The sequence below is a fragment of the Gymnoscopelus microlampas genome, assembly GCF_963454915.1.
Source record: "Gymnoscopelus microlampas genome assembly, chromosome: 11".
NCBI classification, from domain to species: Eukaryota; Metazoa; Chordata; class Actinopteri; order Myctophiformes; family Myctophidae; genus Gymnoscopelus; species Gymnoscopelus microlampas.
This window is the reverse complement of record NC_139948.1, coordinates 2,170,933-2,197,075: the sequence shown is the minus strand read 5'-3', so window position 1 is coordinate 2,197,075 and position 26,143 is coordinate 2,170,933. Positions and strand designations below refer to the sequence as shown.

At 40.8% G+C, this 26,143-nt stretch overlaps 2 protein-coding genes across 2 annotated transcripts in view; one reads left to right on the top strand and one right to left on the bottom strand.

The window, feature by feature from the left end:
• Nucleotides 1-26,143, bottom strand: part of rgs9a (regulator of G protein signaling 9a) — a 514,629-nt gene that overhangs the window by 12,853 nt on the left and 475,633 nt on the right. The gene's annotated exons all lie outside the window — the stretch shown is intronic.
• On the top strand, nt 13,120-20,485 carry LOC311055782 (uncharacterized protein; the record flags this gene model as incomplete). Its single annotated transcript, XM_084072049.1, has 7 exons — nt 13,120-13,234; nt 16,274-16,916; nt 17,197-17,264; nt 17,362-17,464; nt 18,177-18,244; nt 18,907-19,081; nt 20,466-20,485. The coding sequence occupies exons 1-7, from the start codon at nt 13,148-13,150 to the stop codon at nt 20,483-20,485; spliced, it is 1,164 nt and encodes a 387-aa protein (XP_083928175.1). The 5' UTR covers nt 13,120-13,147.

The following is a 26,143-nucleotide window of genomic DNA, read 5'->3' as shown; positions in this document are numbered from 1 at the left end:
ATTTTTGAGCAATCTGCACGAAACGTTTAACACTTGAACTTTGGACCTCTGCCTACAAAAATTTCCAACGGATTTTCCATAAGTGAAAAAATGCAGAAGTTAGGAGCCAATGACTGTTTTTCATATAATTCAAAATGGTGGGAGATCTAAAGGTCAGAGGTCAAAAGTCAAAGGGTGAAAGTTGTCCAGCATGAGGAGACGCATATGTGTATCCAAGTTTCATGGCTGTAGGTCAAACAGGGCATGTGTTGTACCTGTTCAAAGTTGGCATTTTCAATTGAGTGCTATAGCGCCACCTTTGGTCGAAAGATTGTGAGAATTATTTCTTGATCGTTTTTCATCACCATCTACCGTATGGCCGAGTTTCGTAAAAAGCGACAGCACGGTTCAGCCAGAACTGCGAAAAGTGGCAGAAGAAGTGACAGAATACTGCCAATAACAAAACAGGTCCAGAGCTGAGCTCTGGCCCCGTAATAATAAGTTAATTAAGTTTTCCCCTTATTCAGAATACAGACAGTGGTTGAAATAACGGGAGGTTGAACCAGCAGGACCTCCCTTTAGTCTGAAAGTCTGATGGGTCGAACTAAAGAGATGTCGGATTATTGACTTGTAGGACGTCTCTATAGTACGACCCGGTCTGAGGTCGAACTAATGGGAGGTCGAACCGGCGGGCAGCCCCCCACCAGGTAGACGCTTGTATACAAGCGTCATGTGAACCATGGCTAGGGCTGAAGTGTGTTTTGTGATAATAACCGGTCCAAGATATAAAAAGTAGGCTACTAACTAAAGTTTTCAAATAATTATAGTGGGGTAGGCTAAAAAGTACAATATTTGCATCTAAGATGTAGTGGAGTAGGAGTAAAGTAAAATTACCTCAAGATTGTACTTAAGTAGGCCTACAGTACTTGAGTAAATGTACTTAGTTACTTTACACCACTGCGAGAGAGAGGGGCTCAAGTCGCAAAGCGAGTTAATTCAGCCAAAATCTGTCACTTGCGTTTCAAATTGTATTCTTTGATCGGCTGGTGATATAACTTAACTGTCACAACTTGGTATTTATAAACATACTTGTGTGGATTACGGAGAAATTTGAATGAAGTCTTATATATATACAAGATCTGTATTTGTGAAATGGGACATTCTGCATAATGAATAGCCTACTTTCTACTTTTGGTACTTTAAGTACATTTTGATACTTTAAGTACATTTTGATTCTCTCTCTCTCTCTCTCTCTCTCTCTCTCTCTCTCTCTCTCTCTCTCTCTTGATTTATATATTGTTTTGTTGTGCTCCGTGGCAGGGCGGGTTATGAAAAAAAAACTGACCCGCGCATCACTGCCCCCCAGGGGTGTCCCCGGACCCCACTTTGAGCACCAATGCGCTCATCTTCAACAGGAGTTGGATGGGATGAATACATAATGAATACATAAACGCATTTTGATTGGTCAAAGGTCTAGCAGTCGCCAGCGAATTTCCGCAAAATACGACTGCTGTCCGAATAAATAAAAGACGCATTTTCGAATTAATGAGGCCATAACATAACATAAATAATGGGAACAAACGATACCGAAAACTTCAGTAATATTGCTCTGGCGGAGCTGCAGCTGATATAGATAAAGATATAGCTTACAATGGCGAATGGCGAAACAATATTATTTATTTATTATTATTAGGCTATTTAGTTAATTTAATGCGGGGTATTTAGAAACAAATATTAATATCTAAATTGTATCAATGCCACTAACCTGGATACATGCATTTATATTTTTTAGGCTACACGATCACACAACGCGATGCAGCACATATATCAGGCGTTCACATGATGCGGTGCAGCACACCACATAATCACACCTGCTTTCTGCGCTGAACGCACGCACACACGCACGCACGCACGCACGCATTAAAAAAAAACAAGTCACATTACACGACACGTTCACACGCTGATGCAACACGCCAAGCTTGCTTTCGTGTAGTGTATGCGCAGAACGCACGCACACACGCACGCACGCACGCACGCATTAAAAAGAAATAACACGTTCATGTGACACGTCAAGGTTTGACGTGGCACGGAACGAGCGCCATAGTGTGTGTGTGTGTGTGTGTGTGTGTGTGTGTGTGTGTGTGTGTGTGTGTGTGTGTGTGTGTGTGTGTGTGTGTATGGCGCTCTTTCCGTGCCACGTCAAACCTTGACGCGTCACATGAACGCGTGATTTTTTTATTGCTCTGCACTGTACCGTGTGAACTTGTTATTATTTTCCCATTGACTCACAATGGGTATGCGACGCGATGGGACGTGCATGCGTGCACGCGTACCCTTCCCCCGTGCCCTACGCGGATTACACGTTAACACTTAGTTTATGCGTTTTTAGCGAACGCACGCATCAACGCATGCATTATTTTTTGGGTCACGCGACTACAGGAGGCAGGCAATGAGGGCTGCACAAAATCACACGTGAATATTGTTGATTCACTGCACCGTGCGTGCGTGTGTGTGCATGACAGATGACTGTCAAATAGAACGTCATGGTGATTATAGCGTGTGTGTGTGTGCAGTGTTATCAAAATAGACCGTCACACGTGATTGTTGTTGTTTCACAGCACCGTGCGTGCGTGTGACACGTTCTATGAAGTACACTTTAATACGAATAATAAAGATCATCTCTCATCATAGGCCTACCTCATGAATGAGTTTGTGCGCAGATCCAGGCTCCATTAAAAGCTTGCATTTATTCTATGATGCTTTTTGTCCCCATATAGAAGCTAATAACTGTATCTCGTGTGAAACTTTGATCAGAAGTCCATCATTTGGGGTCAGTCAAAGAGACAAGGACCACATGGGCAAACCATGAAGTGCTGTGGGCATATAACTGTCATTGCGCACGGCGGCCTCCCCAGCACCTCAGGTTGACACAATTATAAATAATTATAGCCTATAATGAAAAGCTACAGGACAAGGGAGCTTTCATCTCCACAACACAACCCCTGAGTGCAAGTGCAGGCCACGTTTGGTTTGTGTAGCGGAGGGAGAGGTTCCGATTGGAGATTGGGATTGAACAACTTGGCCCGCAGTATTTATTACTTCAATGGATTAAGTTACAGCCGTCTGTCAGCCTGCAGATGGATGGATCATGGATGCTCTATTGATAATCCAAATGCGGGAAAACTTGCGACCAGCGGTGTCCACAATCTCCACATTATCCCCCCTCATATAAACTTGGGTGCAAAATATGGCATAACTGACCGGTGATTAGCCTACCAAGTCCGATCCAATTCAAACATGTCTGCGATTGCAACTTATGTAATTTGGTTCATAAAAACACAGTCTAGGGGAATTATGAAAATGTACTTAAAGTACCAAAAGTAGGCTATAGAAGTAGGCTACCCATTTCACAAGTTTTCAAATCAAATATAAAAATCAGCAGATCTACAAGCGGAGGGTCACTGGACATGAACGCGGCTCCTGCCCGCAACAAAAAAAAAGACGAGAGAGACAGAGAGAGGGGAAGAGAGAGAGAGAGAGAGAGAGAGAGAGAGAGGGGGTGAGAGAGAAAGATAGAGAGAGAGAGAGGGGGGAGAGAGACGGGGGAGAGAGAGAGAGAGAGAGAGAGAGAGAGAGAGAGAGAGAGAGAGAGAGAGAGAGAAAGAGAGAGAGAGAGAGAGAGAGAGAGAGAGAGAGAGAGAGAGAGAGAGAGTGAGTGAGTGTGTCACGGCCCTCTCAATCAATCAATCTCGAAAGCAGTCCAGGTCCAAGTTCATGTTCAGTTCAATACCATTGCTGTTGCAAATTCCAAGCCATATTGAAGTCATGGTGTCACAATATAATATTCCTTCATAATATGTCCCGTCGCAATATAAACACTTTCCCTATATCTGTGAGAAACTCCTCCTCAGAAATAAATAGACCCTCTCTCTCGCATGGGGGTTCCGTGGGCTCCACATGACCTATATTATTATTATCGTTATTATTATTACTATTATTATGCAATCATATTTTGCGCATTCACATACAATAGAAGAGTATGCTCACAGTGTTTCAGCTACTGCATAGGCCTATCCATTGCACCAACTGACAGACAAGGGCCGGGTTTCCCAAACGAATTTGAGCTCCTGCGTAGCCTAGAAGCTGCGTAGGTGCCTCCACGCATCTGCGCAGTAGCAACCCCGCTGCGCACTATCTTCGTTAGTAGCAGCTGTGTGTGCCCAACGTCTCATCTAAATTGGCTTCAGGAGACACCATCGTCGTAGGTTCCCTTTCGTCTGTGCTAAAACTACATTCGTGAGACAGCATGCACGTGAAGAGATCCTGGACGTAGCCTACGTAAAGCCTACGTCAACTACGTAGTGATATCCTACTATCCTACTATAATCCTACTATAATTCTAGTAACCTCTGTAGTGGTGGTGAGTACGTGAGTGAAGATACCCGGTTCTCCTCACTGGCTGGAGCAATTGCTCTGATTTTGCACACAGCCATTGACCATTACCATCTGAACTTAACTGTGAAGCCCGTTTTTCAATTTCATCAAATCTCAGCTTCTTATTAGCGTTTTTGTGTCAAACACTGTCGCCATGGTTACGGGGCTGCCCAGCTATGGGACGAACTGCCTCCCGGGTTGCTAGATCATGTGCGCATATCCCCCCACGGATGCGCTGCGCCGACCGGGTATGGTCTAGTAGTTTAAACACCCTTTGCATACATATATCTATATATACAGGATTTTGCAAATATACTAAGATAAAGTCGCACCTTTATGTAACTTACCTTTATATGTATTTGACACTTACATTTTTATAGGTACATTCTGTAATGTATTAAAATGCATTTTAAGGTGACATTTCAATGATCTTAAATGAACACGGCTGCCATTGTTCGCCGTTCAAAAAAATTCAAATTCAATGGGGGGGGGATTTACTTTCGGAAAGTTTAGGAATATATATATATATATATATATATATATATATATATATATATATATAGATATAGATATAGATATAGATACAGATATATATCGATATATAGATATATATATAACGGCGCGTAACGGGCGACGCCTCCCCAAAAAAACAGACATATATACAACAAACACACTGCGACATGCCGTGTTGATAGCTTGCAGATCTGTTATTTTGGGGCGAGCGGCTGTTAGGAGGAACAGCTGCGCTGTGTAGCCCCCACACTCAAACTAGCGAGAAGTCGAGTGCAAAACACCTAATTATCGGGCTCAGTCTTACTGGCATGACTGGTAACGCGTTGGGCTGGCAAGTGGGAACTTTGGGTTCGATCCCAACTCACTGCTTCCACTACATATGCATGAACCCGGCGTTGATAAATTATAACATGATCCGATAAAAATGCTGTCGGTGACAGAGCCAATTGTCAGATGTCCTGAAGCAGTCCACTGTAAATACAACGTTTGAATAATATATTTATGCATTAAATTACATGTACAAGCTTATGAGGCGTTGTGAGCTTGTAGATCTGCTATTTTCAAAAGTTTTTTTAACCATTCACAGCTGTCACTTTGTGTGAGGAACTGGGGTCTTTCGTCCTTTAGTTAACTTGGCTTGCTTAATATTTTTATCAGATGATCAGATCAGAGATCATCCGTGTGACAATTTGTAAACTTCGGGTTCATGCATAGAGGACGAAGTAGCGCAGCCGCTGGCCCTACCCAAAAAACAGATCTGCAAGCTGTCGACGCGGCATGTCGTAGTGCGTTGACGTCTGTCTTTTTTTTTTTTGAGCAGGCATCGCACGTTATGCAGCGGCCCGGCCGTAATTTATATATCTAAAAATTACGGCCGTATGTGTGTATGTGTGTGTGTGTGTGTGTGTGTGTGTGTGTGTGTGTGTGTGTGTGTGTGTGTATATATATATATATATATATATATATATATATATATATATATATATATATATATATATATATATACATATATATATATATATATATATATATATATATATATATATATATATATATATATATATATATATATATATGTGTGTGTCTGTCTGTCTGTCTGTCTGTCTGTATGTATCTATACATATATATGTATATGTATATGAACATATTCATATATATAGTCTGTCTGTCTGTATGTATGTATACATATATATGTATATGTATATGAACATATTCATATATATATATATATATATATATATATATATATACACACACACACACACACACACACATACACCCGTGTGTGTGTGTGTGTGTGTGTGTGTGTGTGTGTGTGTGTGTGTGTGTGTGTGTGTGTGTGTGTGTGTGTGTGTGTGTGTGTCGGTCTTTTCATAGATCTATTTCGCTGCGATTGGTGTTACAAGCGGCCCAGGGCGCTCGTTACAAAATGCTTCGTAGGACAGTACTCCCCTCCTACTGTGGGCGGGGAGCATGCTGCGCGCATTCTGTCTCACGAATGTACTTTTACCACACACGCAGCCAGTTTAGATGGCACGCAGGGGCACAACCACCTGCTACTAATGAAGGTAGAGCGTAGGTTTGGCCGAGTCCCAGCTGTGTAGGAGACGCTTGCGCAAGCTGCGTACGGCCACGCATGACCTGAAATCTACGTCCCTGCTATGGTACTGCGAAGCATGTGACGTCACACGTTAGACCCGTCGTCGGACCTGCGACGATGCTCTACGCACGAGCTCTTTGGGAAACCCGGCCAAGGACAAAACGATGATAATAATCCTTCAATAGCATCAATTTCTTCACCATAATAAAGAATACGATGAACGCACACATGCTACCATTGTGGTGTCGCGCCCCGAGTTTATCTGATCTACAAGCTCACAACGCGCTCTGGAGTGATGGTGAGGAATTCCCTCATCAGAGCATGTATGTCCAAGGTGTCCAGCTCCAGAATGTCACTGATATTAGTTTCTGAGCCATGCTGTAACTAGACAACCTGCATGTCTGACTGTTCAGAGCTTGTGCGCCCCGCGCGTAAAGTATAAACAAGGGAAACAGCGGACAGGTCGCCAGACGCTGATTCGTGATGACAATAAAAAATAAAATGTTATTTTTATAAATAGGCCTATTTTATTTTATTCCCCAACCCAGTCACAAACTTTAAAATGAACTAGTTCAGTTTTTAGTTAATAATTCAAAGTTTTGAACTAAAGTTCATGGTTCAAAAAATGAAGTTTATAGGGTAGTTATTTTTCTTTAATACGCTGCTGCAAGCTATTATTTATCAAAATGATTTGTACAGCCCATATAGAACCACAGACAGCAATGATTGTAACCGTTTTAACACTGAAACTATGCATGTGTCAGATTCATCTTTGCTATAGACTTAGATCAAGACTAGATGTATTTTATCGATTTTAAATGTTTATATCTACGAGAGTTATAGCTATATATTATTATTATTATTATTATTATTAGGCTATATATATATATATAGCCTAGAGAGAGAGAGAGAACTACAGAGTTTCTCACAGATATAGGGAAAGTGTTTATATTGCGACGGGACATATATTATGAAGGAATATTATATTATGACACCATGACGAGAGATCAGAGAGAGAGAGAGAGAGAGAGACCGCTTGCGTTGTAACTTGTCCGCAGCAGCACAGTATGGGAAATTACGTTCTCCCCTGCATGTAGACATATTCATATCTTGCTAGAAGCAGGCCTATAAGCTCTATATCTGGTTTATTGTGGTAGGATGCAAGATTTTGCGGGGCCATAGGTTTTATTTTGACCACCCATTCCCGACCGCGGGTATTTAAATACCGCAAGATTTGCGTTGGGTACTGCGGGCAATTAACATGGTTATAATAATACTAATAATACTAATACTACTACTAATAATAATAGTAGGCTAATACTACTACTAATAATAATGATAAATATAGCTGCAAGCAGCGATAATACGGGGCCAGTGAATAGAGAGAGAGAGAGAGAGATATGGAAACGGAATAGATTGAAGAGAGAGAGAGTGACATGGAAACAATAGATTGATGAGAGAGAGAGATGGAAACATAATGGTTTGATTGGACATCTCAACCTACTGCCATTAACAGGATTAGAACTCTCAACCTTTAGACTAATAGGCTGCAACACTACCTATAGTGCTATAGCTTTGTCCAGGCTGATATTGTCTGTTGAAGATCATAAACTCTTGCCTTCTTTCATGAACCAAGCCCCTGTTTCACTAACACTAAGATCACTCGTTCACAAACCATTTACCAATGAAGAAATTGTACATCTGAACAGAACCAAAACTAGTGAAAGTAGCCGATCTACAAGCTCACAAACCATGAAAAGTTGTGAGATTGTAGATCAGCTATTTTCAGAATGAAGTATGTCATACGTTGAAAAAACGTACTCTCAAATAAGCATTTCAGGTTATCTTTACCATTTGCACATGTATTCATTGATACAGTCATGTTGTTTGCAATTCAACTTAAATTAAGTCTGCATCAAGTGAGGCTTGAAATGGCGACTTTGAGATTGTGAGGCATTTATTTAAGGGAGACGCCATTGGCCCAACAGACAAGTAACTGTGAAAAAGGAGATCACACACATGATACAGTTTCACGCAAATAGCTGAAAAATCCTGGGTTTAAGTGTTTTTCAAACTGCTCAAAATTGCGGACAATCTAAGGGCGGAGCTTACTGGTCAAAGCGATAGATGTGTTCCTCATGAGTCAAGGCACAAGTGTAAGCAAGTGTCACGACTTTCGGCCAAACGAGGCATGACTTTTGCCTGTTTAAAGTTTGCATTTAAAAAAAATTGCTATAGCGCCCCCCTTTGGCCAATTGGAGTGAGATTGGTTTCAGTGATATTTGGAATGACTCTCTACATTACTGCAACGTTTCAAAGAAATGTGAGTCTTGCATGTATGTGTTGGGGGCAGATGAATAATTTTCATAAAACTGCAATAGTTAAAATCTATGGAATCCTGGGATTTTTGAGTAATCTGCACAAAACATTTTACACATGAACTTAGGACCTTTGCCGACAAAACAAAAGCGGCGAATTTTCCATAAGTGAAAAAATGCAGAAGTTATGAGCCAATGGCTGTTTTTCATATAATTCAAAATGGTGGGCGATCTAAAGGTCAGAGGTCAAAAGTCAGAACGCGAAAGTTGTCGGGCATGAAGAGACGCATGTGTGTATCGAAGTTTCATGGTTGTAGGTCAAACAGGGCATGAGTTGTACCTGTTCAAAGTTGGCACTTTCAATTGAGTGCTATAGCGCCACCCTTTGACGAATGAGTGTGAGAATTATTTCTTGGTAGTTTTTCATGAGCATCTACCATATGGCCGAGTTTCGTAAAAAGCGTATGCACGGTTAAGCCAGAACTGGCAAAAACAAGTATTTTTCAAACTGCTCAAAATTGCGGAAAATCTAAGGGCGGAGCTTAATGGTCAAATCGATACGTGTGTTCCTCATGAGTCAAGGCACATGTGTAAGCAAGTTTCACGACTTTCGGCCAAACGAGGCATGACTTATGCCTGTTTAAAGTCTGCCTTTTCAAAAAATTGCTATAGCGCCCCCTTTTGGCCAATTGGAGTAAGATTGGTTTCAGTGATATTTGGAATGACCCTGTACATTTCTGCAAAGTTTCAAAGAAATGTGAGTCTGCATGTATGTTTTAGGCACAGATGAATAATTTTCATAAAACTGTAATAGTTCAAATCTATCTCCTCCTGGGATTTTTGAGCAATCTGCACGAAACGTTTAACACTTGAACTTTGGACCTCTGCCTACAAAAATTTCCAACGGATTTTCCATAAGTGAAAAAATGCAGAAGTTAGGAGCCAATGACTGTTTTTCATATAATTCAAAATGGTGGGAGATCTAAAGGTCAGAGGTCAAAAGTCAAAGGGTGAAAGTTGTCCAGCATGAGGAGACGCATATGTGTATCCAAGTTTCATGGCTGTAGGTCAAACAGGGCATGTGTTGTACCTGTTCAAAGTTGGCATTTTCAATTGAGTGCTATAGCGCCACCTTTGGTCGAAAGATTGTGAGAATTATTTCTTGATCGTTTTTCATCACCATCTACCGTATGGCCGAGTTTCGTAAAAAGCGACAGCACGGTTCAGCCAGAACTGCGAAAAGTGGCAGAAGAAGTGACAGAATACTGCCAATAACAAAACAGGTCCAGAGCTGAGCTCTGGCCCCGTAATAATAAGTTAATTAAGTTTTCCCCTTATTCAGAATACAGACAGTGGTTGAAATAACGGGAGGTTGAACCAGCAGGACCTCCCTTTAGTCTGAAAGTCTGATGGGTCGAACTAAAGAGATGTCGGATTATTGACTTGTAGGACGTCTCTATAGTACGACCCGGTCTGAGGTCGAACTAATGGGAGGTCGAACCGGCGGGCAGCCCCCCACCAGGTAGACGCTTGTATACAAGCGTCATGTGAACCATGGCTAGGGCTGAAGTGTGTTTTGTGATAATAACCGGTCCAAGATATAAAAAGTAGGCTACTAACTAAAGTTTTCAAATAATTATAGTGGGGTAGGCTAAAAAGTACAATATTTGCATCTAAGATGTAGTGGAGTAGGAGTAAAGTAAAATTACCTCAAGATTGTACTTAAGTAGGCCTACAGTACTTGAGTAAATGTACTTAGTTACTTTACACCACTGCGAGAGAGAGGGGCTCAAGTCGCAAAGCGAGTTAATTCAGCCAAAATCTGTCACTTGCGTTTCAAATTGTATTCTTTGATCGGCTGGTGATATAACTTAACTGTCACAACTTGGTATTTATAAACATACTTGTGTGGATTACGGAGAAATTTGAATGAAGTCTTATATATATACAAGATCTGTATTTGTGAAATGGGACATTCTGCATAATGAATAGCCTACTTTCTACTTTTGGTACTTTAAGTACATTTTGATACTTTAAGTACATTTTGATTCTCTCTCTCTCTCTCTCTCTCTCTCTCTCTCTCTCTCTCTCTCTCTCTCTCTTGATTTATATATTGTTTTGTTGTGCTCCGTGGCAGGGCGGGTTATGAAAAAAAAACTGACCCGCGCATCACTGCCCCCCAGGGGTGTCCCCGGACCCCACTTTGAGCACCAATGCGCTCATCTTCAACAGGAGTTGGATGGGATGAATACATAATGAATACATAAACGCATTTTGATTGGTCAAAGGTCTAGCAGTCGCCAGCGAATTTCCGCAAAATACGACTGCTGTCCGAATAAATAAAAGACGCATTTTCGAATTAATGAGGCCATAACATAACATAAATAATGGGAACAAACGATACCGAAAACTTCAGTAATATTGCTCTGGCGGAGCTGCAGCTGATATAGATAAAGATATAGCTTACAATGGCGAATGGCGAAACAATATTATTTATTTATTATTATTAGGCTATTTAGTTAATTTAATGCGGGGTATTTAGAAACAAATATTAATATCTAAATTGTATCAATGCCACTAACCTGGATACATGCATTTATATTTTTTAGGCTACACGATCACACAACGCGATGCAGCACATATATCAGGCGTTCACATGATGCGGTGCAGCACACCACATAATCACACCTGCTTTCTGCGCTGAACGCACGCACACACGCACGCACGCACGCACGCATTAAAAAAAAACAAGTCACATTACACGACACGTTCACACGCTGATGCAACACGCCAAGCTTGCTTTCGTGTAGTGTATGCGCAGAACGCACGCACACACGCACGCACGCACGCACGCATTAAAAAGAAATAACACGTTCATGTGACACGTCAAGGTTTGACGTGGCACGGAACGAGCGCCATAGTGTGTGTGTGTGTGTGTGTGTGTGTGTGTGTGTGTGTGTGTGTGTGTGTGTGTGTGTGTGTGTGTGTGTGTGTGTGTGTGTGTGTGTGTGTGTGTGTGTGTGTGTCTGCCTCTCTGTCCTTGACAATTTTTATGTTGATTAATAATGTATATTCTCAATATTGTGCACATTCTATATAAAAAGAGGCTGTACAAATGAAGCTTAATGTTACAACACATGGATCCTCAACAGGGTGTCCGGGACCCCTAGGGGGTCAGATATACTACAAGCCAAATATGTATGTGATTGGAACTTTTTTTTTTTTTTACATTAACCACTTGATCCCTAGCATCCCTATTTTGAGGGGAACATTAGCCAAAGAGTCACAGGTCAAGTTTACTCAGTATTGAGGGTTTAAGTGGTTAAATGTCTGAAAATACGCATTAACATGAATCCAATATATTGTATAAACAAACATTAATTTACACAACATTGATGATAGTGCTGTCAAACTAATCTATGAAGCTATCGATGAAATCTATGACAACGTTTAATCTTTAGCATAATTGTATCATGTATTGGGGGTCCCTGCTTCATTTCTCTATCAGCTAAGGGGTCCTTGGCCTGAAAAACATTGAAGACCGCTGTTATAACGGATCCATTGGTCGAAAGTAACCAATTACATGGAGCATTATTAGATTAAGATAAAATAGGACTACAGTATAATGATGAGGGGTAGCAGTATTAAAGTAAAATAATCTCCTCCTTTACCAGACACACATTAAAGCATCAATAATTATAATGCAATAAACATATATTTATTATTCTGATATGGGCCATTTTACATAATGAGTCATTTTACTTTTAGTGTTTTGATCCAATACTTTTGTAGTTTTACTAAGTCAAATTTTCTATGCAGGACTTTTACTTTTAACAGTATTTGTACACTGTGGTATTTCTACTTTTACACAAGTAAAATATCTGAGTACTTCTTCCTCCATTGAACTGATCTAATGACCAACAGATTGACACATTGGTGATTTAATTCATGTATTTACTCAGTATAAGTTCACATTATTGATACATTATTTTTTACTGTTCTGTGGTCAGTTTAGTCAGAATTGTTATACATGTATGTAATAACTAATTTAGCTGGATCTCTGAATCCAAACCACAATCTGTGTGTAAAGTGAACTAATGGTGTGTGTGTGTGTGTGTGTGTGTGTGTGTGTGTGTGTGTGTGTGTGTGTGTGTGTGTGTGTGTGTGTGTGTGTGTGTGTGTGTGTGTGCGTGCGCACGCGTGCGTGCGTGCGTGCGTGCGTGCGTGCGTGCGTGCGTGCGTGCGTGCGTGCGTGCGTGCGTGCGTGTCAGGAGAACATCAGAGTCTACCAGATGTGAAGGTGATGTTGGTTGGTGGAGAACAGTATCAGAGGAGCAGAGCTGGAAATCACATACTGCAGAAGGCTGTGTTTGAAGAAACTCCATTCAAGGTGAGTAATATTATATGAATGTGATGTTATAATGAATGACTTCACTCAAAGTAAGTAAACAGTAAAGTGATCAAATATGTTTTCTGAAGATAATGTAAAAGTATATGCTATCATGAATGTTCATTGATCATGTGATCAATGGACTGTCAGTGATCAAAACACACAGATGTTCATTTTCAAATGAACATGGAGTCCAACACATGTAGATTCTCATCATGTCTGTAATCTTTAACACTCGCGTGACTAAGCAATCAATGGGACCGATTTTGAGAATTGAAAGTGGCTTAACTTCTCTCAGGAAGCTCTGAGAAAGTTCCCCTTTCATGACTTTTCCTAAATATATGTTTCAAACCATTTCCGTTTTTTTTTTTTTTTTTAACTCATTATAAATATGAAATACATACCATGTATCCCATCCCAGCCGTTTTATTTCGGCTAAATTGATCGCTCTCCCCCTCTCTCCCCCTCCCTAGAGCACTTTACACCTCGAGACCCCCCACAGAGCGGCCCGTAGACAGCAGACTTGCTGCTGCGCAACTATTCTATGTTGCCATGTCTGCTTATTATAAGCGACTTTGGGCGTCTTTCTATTATTATTATTATTATTATTATTATAATGATATATATAATTACATTATAATGGTAATAATTTTCTACTCCACTACAGCTCAGAGGCAAATCTTGTATTTTTACTCCACTACAATTATTTGAAAACTTTAGTTACTTTGCAGATATAAATATATTTTCATACTTGTTTAGATTAGAGCTCCATGTCCTTTCGTAATTTTTTTTTTATTAGGTGAATATTTATATAGAAAGGTCTAACCAGGGACTGGGGTTGCAAATTAGCCTCGGCTATAAACCCCACAATGGTTTCATGTCTCACTGTTTTGTCAGGGCACAACGCATGCAGTAACATTTTCATAGACCTGGCTGCTTATTTCTCTCGCAGAATTTGGCAACCCAATGCTGCGCAAACATATCCGATCTACAAGCAGAGGGCTCGTCAGCCAGCGACTGTTTTATGTTTGTAGATCAGATATTTAGCGCAGGAGTAGCAGGAATGAGCACATGTGTGGAACATAGCGATGTGTTCTCTTGTTACGCTGACAGGCAGGAGGAGAGGAGACGCTTCTGTCAGCGTGGACAGCTGATAGAATGAGAGCTTTACGCTCAGACAATAATGTGAATATTATATAATATAATATTGGTTTGTCAAGAGATATCCATGTGTTTTGGACAATGGAGATAGTCACGTAATTAGACAGTGGCTTCAGCGTTCATATAGGCTCCATGTTTCCCTCAAGAGTTTAATGTGCCGCTACAGATTGCACTGTTTTATACGCTTTTTTTATAAACATTTTACAGAATCTGCAGTTACCATTACTACTAAATTACTACTTTTTAAAATGTTTCTGCCTGCAACAACATGTGAGTGAGTGAGCTAACTGACTGAGCAGGGTGGAGTTGAATGGCTATTTAAAAGACAATGGAACCCCCCACTGGGTGGGTGAGAAGGTGTCAGTCAGTCTGGTCCAAAGAGGTGAGACAGGAACCAATAGCAGAGCTTGATTTCTTGACCAAATTGACCGTTTAGCAGGCTGTGTGTAGGATAATGAAACCCCAGTCATGCCAGTGTTAATGCAAACCATGACTGTGTGTTAGCTCGGTGGTTCCAGTGCCGGTTTAGACTCCACAGGGGCCCTAAGCAGGATACAGAAAAGGGCGGCGGCGGCGAAAAAATGGCGCCACCCGAATTTGATCGGCGGGTAGGCGGGGCCCTACGCAACCTGCGTAGTGTGCGTATAGGGTGGACCGGCTCTGGGTGGTTCTCAAGCTTTTTCATGTCAAGGACCCCCAAAACGATACATATTAGTCCGTGGACATTTGAAAAGATATGGCAGGGACCCCAGAAGGGAAGATTATTATAGCTTTAGCAGTGATTCTGAACCATTTTAACTTCAAGGAGCCACACTTTGATATGCATTAGACCACTGTCCCTCGTTTGTTGGCATTTTTTAATCTCTGGAACCCCATCTACACAGTAAAATCGTCAGTGTTCATTTAACTCTGAGAGTGTACAAATGGAACCAAATGGTCCCGTGTGGGTTCATTTGGTTGCATTTGTACACTCTCTGAGTTACAGACCCATAAGGTCCCATTCGGTTCCCATTGGGTACCCCCTAGAACCCCCTCAGGGACCCCTGGGGGGCCCCGGACCCCACTTTGAGAACCATTGTTTTAGCTAACAGTAGGGCTATACAGTAACAACAGCAAACTAATCCTTTTTTTGTTTTAATAATATAATAAATAATCGATAATCGATTATTAAATAAAAGAATACATTAATAATCATTACCTATTTTGATAATGTCATTATAGGTTTAAAGTTTCAAAAACTTAAAAAATAAACTATTGAAAGTTTAAAAATAGCCGATCTACAAGGTCACAACGCATCGCAACACGTTGTGAGCTAGTAAATTTGCTATTTTCACTATCTTTGCACGATACTGTTACGTGATGAAGTATAAAATAACCCTTAAATGGTTAATCAATTCGGTGATATATAACATTTCTTTACATAAAAACTAATCTGAACAACTCAATTATTTGATTAATTAAAAAAGTAGTTGACAATAAAAGCTACAGAAATATTTCATACTTTTTGCAACCCTAGTTAACTGTCACTTGTATTTATACTGATACTCCTGGTCAAATATTACTCAACTACAAATGAAAGTTGAGTAATGATGCTCTAATAAAGTGCTCTGAACATCCCCTGTAGAGAAGATAGAATGTCAAATTAACGTATGCACACCTGTACGTCAACCTTTCAAACACAGAGTTTCAACTTTTAGAGCTTTTTTCAGTTTCAGAAGTCAGATTATGGCACAAAATGAATCCCATGTTACTGTGGCACTGTTAGGCAAAGTGATGAAGAATAATACATTCAGTGAGTTCATTTCTGGTAAGCTTGAGTGAGAATAGAGTGAATGTTTTGATTATTATGACTAACATACAGTAAACTTCATATTCCAGGAGTTTAAAACCCAGACTAAACTGATAGGATGTGTCAGAGAACAGAGACGAGTTGCTGGAAGAAAAGTGAGTGTGGTGAACTGTCCAGACTGGTCGACTACACCTCCATCACAGAAGATCAAAGACGTCCTTCTACACGGTGTGACTCTGTGTTCTCCTGAACTCCATGCTGTCCTGTTGACTGTTGATGTCAGGTCTAGTTTCTCTGAAGCTGACAGGAGATCAGTGGAGGAACACATGGAGCTAATGGGGGACAGAGTCTGGAGACACACTCTGGTTCTGTTCACATGGGGACATTGGCTGGCAGAGAGACGTGTTGAGGAGTACATAGAGTCTGAAGGAGAACCTCTGAGGTGGATCCTGGAGAAATGTGGCTACAGATACCATGTTCTCCCGTTCATCAACTGGGACACTTCAGAAGTAGAAAAGCTGATGGAGAAAATAGAAGACATGGTGATGAGGGACAGAGGACACTTTGGACAGATGCCACTGATTAAAAGGCTGAAAGGAAGAACAGAAGAACAATGGAAGAAGAGAGAGCAGGAGATGATAGAGAGGATGTTGAAGTCTGTGGTGACGGAGCCAGAAGAACCAACCCTGCCAGCTGTCAGGAGAAGGAAGAGCATACTGCATCCTCCGAGTAGTGAGTATCAATATCCTGTCTGCAGCATATTGTCATTGTGTGTGTGTACGTGTGTGTGTGTGTGTGTGTGTGTGTGTGTGTGTGTGTGTGTGTGTGTGTGTGTGTGTGTGTGTGTGTGTGTGTGTGTGTGTGTGTGTGTGTGTGTGTGTGTGTGTGTGTGCGCGCGCGCGCGACATGATGAACTTTTGCGTGTAAGAGGTCAAGTTTTTTTTTTTTTCACATCCAGGTGAGTTTTTATTATCATTGTAAATGTCTTGCTGTCTGTTGTCTTCTGTTCCAGTGAGTGGTGGAACACGCTCTTCAGGATATGACACCATGAGCGAAGCTCCTACCCAGACTGATACTGATGTAAGAGTGAGAGATGAAGATGTTTTATAGTATCTTCATAGATAAACAATAATAAAACAAAGTTTTTTTTATTGTCAACTACGTTGTTTTTTTTAAGTCTGTGATGAAGGAGCCAGTAGAATCAACCCTACCAGCTGTCAGGAGAAGGAACAGCAATCCATTGCATCCTCCAAGCTTCTCCAAGTCTCTTCCTCCAAGCAGTGAGTATCAATATCCTGTTTACAGCATATCATCATGTCAGGTGGAAACCTTGTATGTCCAATACTGTTACTTTTCAGGAAATGGAAAAACATACCCTGATTAAATGGGTAGTTATTATTATTTACTCACTAGCTTGTTAATATTTTGTATTGGTTCAACATTTATAAAGTCAACGGACACACTATTTACTCACTACTTAGGGCATTCATTTAGGAAAAAGTTGAAATATGGAGATACAGCTTCTGCCCGACAGCAATGATCTAGTAATTGTGTGTGTCCATGCGCGCGTGTGTGTGTGTGTGTGTGTGTGTGTGTGTGTGTGTGTGTGTGTGTGTGTGTGTGTGTGTGTGTGCACGCGTGTGCGCTTGTGTGTGTGTATGCATGTGCACGCGTGTGTGTGTGTGTGTGTGTGTGTGTGTGTGTGTGTTTGTGTGTGTGTGTGTGTGTGTGTGTGTGTGTGTGTGTGTGTGTGTGTGTGTGTGTGTGTGTGTGTGTGTGTGTGTGTGTGTGTGTGTGTGTGTGTGTGTGTGTGTGTGCGTACGCGTTTGTGTATACAAATTACATAAGAATGGATGGGTGTATTTTCTTGTAGGGAATGATCAGTAGGCTGCCATGAAAAGATAAACTTTTGTGTGGAAGAGGTCAAGGTCAAAATGACATAATGTTTCATATCATTGTAAATGTCTTTCTGTCTGTTGTCTTCTGTTCCAGTGAGTGGTGGAACACGCTCTTCAGAATTTGACACCATGAGTGAAGTTTCCAGCCTGGCAGACACTGATGTAAGTGAGAGAGAGGAAGATGTTTCATAGCTGAAACTTAATTTGACATCAATCACACTCATGTTTATTCTTATTTATTTGCTGTATATTTTATATGATACATGATCCTTGTAATGGATTTATTTTGTATCATAATTTATATTATTTCTCCATGATACATGATCATTGTAAGAACACAGTAATATTTGTTCCTTTTTCCTCGCTCTTACGTCTTTATTAATATTTTATTACATTTGGTTAAACATGTGTGTGATGTTTATTTATGTACAGTAATAGTCAGTTGATAACCAAGAGTTGATAACCAAGAGCTTTGGTTAGAATATTTTATCATATTTTTCCATTGTTGGCTGTATATAAAAGATATATCAGATTTAAGTACAGATGATTGATATACTATCTGGCTGATGTATCAGGATGATATTTTTTTCAAGAATGACATATCAGTGAATATTCCTTCTCTTACCTGTCGATAATGGTCACAATGGTTAAACATTAGTCACGCTCTGGTCTAAACATTACAGTTACATACATTTACAACCATATGAGCTTTCATTGAAGTTATAACATGTATTGAAATGTTATTACAATATCTGCACAAGCTCAAGTTTATTGTTTTATGACATTTGATGGATCCTGTATTAATGTACACTGTTGTGTTTCAGTCTTCTTACAGAGGATACTTTGGACCTTCGTCTTCATCACATGAGACACGACAGAAGACACTGTTTCAAAGACTGACAGGAAAGAAAACTTTAACACGAGAAGAATGGAAGAAGAGAGAGGAGGAGGTGATAGAGAGGATGTTGAAGTTTGTGGTGATGGAGCCACAAGAACCAAGTGAGTCTTACTTTTATCCTCTTATGTGGACATTAATTACTTACTAAAATGTGTGTGGGTATGTGCGTGCATGCATGCGTCGTTGCATAACATAACAAGAATGGACGAGTGGATTTTCATGAAAACTGGAGGGAATGATCAGTAGGCTTTCTTGAAGAGAGTATTAACGTTTAAGGTCAAAGGTCAAAATGACATCATGGTTCATATGTGAGGAACAGAGACATGTAGAGATGTTGTGCTGGGCTGCAGGGTTTTCACATCCAGGTGTGTTTTTATTATCGTTGTAAATGTCTTGCTGTCTGTTGTCTTCTGTTCCAGTGAGTGGTGGAACACCGTCTGAAACAGGAAGTTTATACTGCTGGTCACCTGCCAAGGTCTCTGATTGGCTGACTTCATATTTTGGACCCATAGCGCCCTCTTCAGGATATGACACTGACACCATGAGTAGGCCTATAGCTCCCAGCCAGGCAGACACTGATGTGATGAGTATGAGAGATGTCTCATAGATAAACTTTGGGCTTGATTTATAATTTGGTGCACGCCGGTGTCACGCGCCAAAATAGCAGATCTACAAGCTCACACTATGTCATGTGCATTGTTGTTCTTCTCAGTTTATTGAATCTTTCAAATCAGTTCATTCAAACTTTTCAGTGGGACAGGAGAACATGTTTACATACTGATATTAATAAGAACCTATTTCTACATTGCTTGGTGTATGTAATAATAATAAATTAGATATAAGCACAAGTGGGACCACTTGCTGGGCATTGCTGCCTGACACACCTCCTCCAGTGCCATGGTGCTGCAGGGTCACCAGCCTTCACTGATGTTTCACTCCTTTCATCCTGGAACATCTCTGGGTGGTGAAGCAGAGACAGGGACGTCTGTCTGGTTCATGTTGATTTTGGCCTTTATGATATAGTGATGTATCTACTGATGACTAACACCTTTTTTTTTTTGCATTTGTGTTTTGTTTTAAAAAAAAAAAAAAAATCATATATATTCTAAAGCTTGTACAAAATTAATCCACTCCCTTTTTTTGCACCCCCCCCCCCCCTTTTTGCACTTCACCTATTGCTGCAGTTATTTTTTACAGACGGTTAAACTGTGTCTTTCCTGTACTTTTGAACCGCAGCTCTCTCTGCACTGTGCCTTTGTAGGGCATTATATATATATATATATATATGTATGTATGTATGTATGTATGTATGTATGTATATATGTATATATATATATATATATATATATATATATATATATATATATATATATATATATATATATATATACTGCCTCCCCAACATGGACACACATACAAAATGAATAATATTTTTGAAACATTTCATGTGCCACACTAACATTTCACTGTGTCTACCTGTATAAGTTGAAGTGAGTGACAAATAAACCCTCATAGACTCTTCTTCAGTGTAAGTCAAGAAACAGCTCTGTGTGTGTGTGTGTGTGTGTGTGTGTGTGTGTGTCTGTCTGTCTGTCTGTCTGTCTGTCTGTCTGTCTGTCTGTCTGTCTGTCTGTCTGTCTGTCTGTCTGTCTGTCTGTCTGTCTGTCTGTCTGTCTGTCTGTCTGTCTGTCTGTCTGTCTGTCTGTCTGTCTGTCTGTCTGTCTGTCTCTCTCTCTCTCTCTCTCTCTCTCTCTCTCTCTCTCTCTCTCTCTCTCTCTCTCTCTCTCTCTCTCAGAATGCATATACAAACAATTATTAATCAATGCAACTGTTGTTCACATACTGGGGAAATATTTGGCGCTGATAGGTCCAACATTTTGGGAGTTGTTTTCCTGATTCATTCACACACAAATACACTTGTTTGAATAGTGGCACGCATAATAATGAATATACAGTACATGCCTCCACACATATTTGAGAGCATTCTGAAATACTGTAGTGTAGTTTAGCGAACAAGACTTTAACAGCCAATGACATTTACAGCTGGGGAGATTTAAATGATCAGTTTTAATATCAGTAACATTGAACATTCAAACAGTCATCTTGGCTCGCAAGTCCTGGAAAACTGAAGGAACACAGGCCCTCATTTATCAATGGAGCGTAAAAAACGGCTCATATTTTTCCATAAATTCGGCCGTACACCAACGTCCAAGTCACATTTATCACAGGATCCTATATAGCCAATCCTAGCGTACATTTGGTCGGAGCCTTGATAAATGTCACGGCGGAAATCGAGCGTCATTTAAATAACACCCTCTTAAATATTCTCTAAACAGTGCAGTGCGCGTTCTAGTTTACACTAATAAAGCAATCATGTATTCCCCCTTGAGTCACGGGCTGCCGTGACTCAGGTTAAATGAGAAATTTTAGGCAATGATCTGAACCAGTGGCGTAATTTGCATATGAGTTGCTGGGTTATGAAAACCCATACGCGGGATTTCACCACAAGGGGGATCCCCTGCTGGCGAAGATTTACATTTGTTTTAGTTCCTCTTGGCACCAAACGGCGTGGAGAAAGTGAAAGAAGACAGAACTATCGCCGTTGACAAAGCGGTCCAGGGGGGCCCTTTTGATCTGAAAACCCATGCGGAAAAAGGTGTGTTTACGCCACTGATCTGAACATTTATGGAGTGATCATTGATGAATGAATAATAAACATTAATGGATGAAGGCTGGTGTGTGTTGGGAGGATTAAATGTCCGATCTCCCGCGGTGGTCCAAATGAATCCACAGCATGAAGAATAATGCGCTGGTCAAAGGTTTGGAGGGTCGGGTTTATATCCTCAACCCAGCCCAGGTTGTATAACTCCATATAGACGGATTTCCGCGCGACGTCATCACAGAGCAGAATGCGCAATCTGCGCATGCCTGGGGGTCAGTGGGGGAAAGGCGCGTTCGAAAATACAGCCCTGAGCGGCAGTGAGCGCACTGGCCAATACAAACTAATAGGCGAGTGTGCTCCGGTGCGTAATTTCCAAACGCACCCATAGGCTTCCCCCCGCAGCTGCGCGGTCATATTCCTCTCATGTTTACTAACAGGAAACCTCCCTATAGGACACACTACTGTGAAGGAAGTAAGGAAGAGGACTCTACGTTGTTTATACTGTGTTTGTGGACATTGTTGAACACTGTTTTATTGTATTTCGTTTTTTTCAATTTCCCCCCAAAAATATTAAAAATCACACCCTGTGTGAAGGAAGCGGTGCCTTTGGGGCGGGGCGTAACTCATTTCAGTTCATCCCTATTGGTGGTCTGAGTCCACTTACCAAATTGGTACTTGGTAGCATGCTGCAAACTGGAATAATGGCTGTTTAAAGCCCAGCCAATGGGCAGACAGAGGGGGCGGGGCTTAAGTAATTAAAGTTTGTCCCTATTGGTTTAAAATCCGGTGCTCTAAACGGGCGGACGGACATAACATACGCTGGGGGTCCCTGGACCCCTCTTTGATAACCAGTGGCACGTGTGGCCAATGAGAGGAGAGATGGCATAGGCAAGCTCCAAGTTCGTGTGTGTGTGTGTGTGTGTGTGTGTGTGTGTGTGTGTGTGTGTGTGTGTGTGTGTGTGTGTGTGTGTGTGTGTGTGTGTGTGTGTGCGTTAGGGCTGCACGATATGGCCAAAAATTCATATCACGATATTTATGGCAAATATTGCGATATCGATACGATATACGATATTACTTTTAAAATGTCATATTCTATATTTTAAGTGTTGCAACGTCAAATTATTTTTAAAAAACTGTCAATATCACTCTTAATTTTAAGTGCTATTGGGTTCCCACACTTGTTATTTGATATTCTAAGTGTAGCAACATTGAAAACTAAGCATTCTTCAAAAAACTGAATGTCTATAACAAGTCAGTATCACTCTTAACTTTAAGTATCCTATTTTTTTGGTTCACACTTTTTATTTGATATTCTAAGTGTAGCAACAATGAAAACTGAGCATTCTTCTTCTTTAAAAAAAAAAAGCAAGTCAGTATCACTCTTATTTTGAATTTCTCTGACCGAAAGTAAAACGGGACATACGCTCTTATTTTGAAGGCCAACCGTCCGGAATCAAGTGTTACTCTCGTTTGACTTGACGTAACTCTATGCTTGACGGACATTATAAGTGAAAGACAAGTCGGGGAAAATCATTGAGTTCAATAAAACGAACGTCAATCCGACGAATGGACATAAACAGTCAAGCTTTTCATACAGAAGGCTTTAGGCAGCTTGTTTGACATTTCAGACGACGCGTAGCAATTCATTTTCAATGAGAGGCGAGTGACTGCAGCTCCTCCTGACACACGCATGTATGCTCGTCACACAAACACAGCGCACACACACACGCACACACACACACACACACACACACACACACACACACACACACACACACACACACACACACACACACACACACACACACAGGCGCATGAAAGAGAGAGAGAGAGAGAGAGAGATAGAGAGAAACGGAGCGGTGCTTTATTGACTGGCTAAAATAAAGGGATGTTGCTCGCTTTAGCAGTGGACGAGCGGGGGGGATTTATATCGCCGATATCGTTGCCTTTTGCGATACGGACATCGCGCACGTTCATACCGCGATAACGATACGATAACGGTATATCGTGCAGCCCTAGTGTGCGTGTGCGTGTGTTTGTATGTGTTGGTTCTTTGCCGTGCTCATCCCGTGCTCATACGCCGTGCTGATACGGACATACTGTACGGACAAAGTCAAGTGTAGAGCGGTTGGCACCGCTAAAAACTAGAAAAGGTGCTCCTCGGAGCACAGGTCTCCGCCAAGTCAGGTAGGTTATTGTGGCCTCCTGGTGGGGCTATAATAGGTTAATGTGAAAAGGGTGCCATTTCTTCTTCGGCCTTTCACGGCAATCAGACACTGCATTCATGATTTGAGGCATTTTGTTCCACAAATGTGTTTTGCTAAATTAGACCTGCTGGTGGCGCTTTAACAGGCCAATGTGAAAAGGGTGGCATTTCTTCCTCGGCCTAGTGGGAATGTGCGTGCAAATTTTGACAGAAATTGCATGCTGCGTTCAGGATTTGAGGCATTTTGTCATGGGTTTCCGAGGCTAATGTTAGCCAAGTAGGATGGAATGTGAAATATCGGTCACATCCGTCTTCATCACATGACTATAGCGATACTTTGTACCGAAATTCGGGGCACAGGTTAGGCTTTGGCATCCAGGCAGTGTGTGAGTGTGTGTGTCGGTCATCATGACCAAACTCAATGTCCCTCCCCACGTTCACGATCTACAAACTCACAACCGCCCCGTGGCACGAGATGTTGGGAGCTTGTAGATCGGCGATTTTCTGCTAATGTTCCCCTCAGAATAGGGATTCTAGGGTTCAAGTGGTTAATGTAAAACAAACCAAAAAAAAAAAAGTTTCCAATCACACAAAGATTTGGTGGTCCCCCTGTAGTAACTCTGAGGACCCCCTAGGAGTCCCGGACCCCCTGTTGAAGACCCCTGATTTAAACCGTACACAACTGCATTGACTGGGGTGTCTCAGGGCCCTGCACTTGGCTTTTCCCTCTTCACCAAATCTCTTCAAACACAAATAGGGGTGTAAATGCATGAAATGTACCATTATCATATCACATGTTTAACACAGTAAATCAGCCAAGCAGAATAAGTTTCATAGAGGTGTATTTAGTTTTTCTGTTAAAATTTGACAACGACCCGAAGACCAAACGAAGGTTAATAAAAGACATTATTTACTGCAAGTCCTTCTCCATGTCAACATTAATGGATTAGTTCAACTATTATGAAGAAATACATACAGTATAGAACACAAATACAACTCAGCATCAATAGATTGAATTAAACAAACATAATATCGCCACTTTGTTTTGTGAAAACTCCACCTCTATTAAATCAGTTTGCATCCATCACCTCCTACTTGGTTGTGCGCTGACTGTCATGCACCGAAAATAGCAGATCTACAAGTTCACAATGCATCATAGCATGTCATGTTGTGAGCTTGTAGATCTGCTATATTCAACCATGTATATACTGTATCAGGTCTTCACTTGTACACGAGCACAGACCCATCTTCATCATCATCATGGAAACGAGGGTCATCTGCATCACAGCCGAGGCCAATCCACAACCTGAATGAAGATTTATGACATTTAAGAACATGTTTTTTATCCACCATTAGCTGCAGCATAACAGCAGCTATTCTTCCTGGAGACCACAAACAACTTTTCATTGTGACAGTGTTGCATAACAACGTACATCCTAAAACATAGTGACATGAATAATGATGAATTCCGAGTCAAAATGTGCTGCTTGAATCAACTTTAAAATACAATTTTACAAATTTCTTGAGTGATATTTCTGAGGAATATATTCCATTCCAGGGCCTGTTCTCAATGTAGATGTGCACTTTGGGGGTATATACTTGACAGGATATTAAAATAATATCACTTAACCCTCAACAAATTGATACAAAAGGTTTTTTCAATGAATTCTGGTAGTATTGGGAATGTTAAATAGCATACTAAAATATAGGATAATATACATTCCTGAAAGGCATCATTGTCAAGATGGCGTCTATGGCTACCGGGATCTTTAAATGCCTTTATCTCGGTCTCCTGCGACGGAGCCCGTGCTCGAGGTGACCCCTCAAGTGTTTGAGAACGGTGTGGGTTGAGCTTTCTCTGTGCCTTGTTTGTATAATACATGCTGTCATGTCATCTACTCGGATACTCTTTTGGCTGAGTTTTATTTTCTTTTTCTCAGGTTTTGCTTTTGTTTTTGTCTTTTTTTTTTCTCTCTCCTTTTCCACTTTTTGCCCTCTTTTCTGTACTTTTTAATACCCTGTAATTTACTTTCTTGTGATTGTTGGGAGGGGGGGGTTCGTGTTTTGTCTTGTGCGTTTGTTTTTTCACAGAAAATTAGAAGAGTTCTGTCATTGTTTATCTTTCTGTAAAACTGACTTCTTCAATAAAAATTATGTGAAAATAAATGCCTTTATCTAAAAAAAAAAAAAACATGGGCATAATTCACCAATACCTTCGTAAGTTTTCTTCTTAAATGTCCTCCGAAGTGAATTCCTAAGAGAAGTCGATTCAGACTCATGAAACGTTCTTAAAAG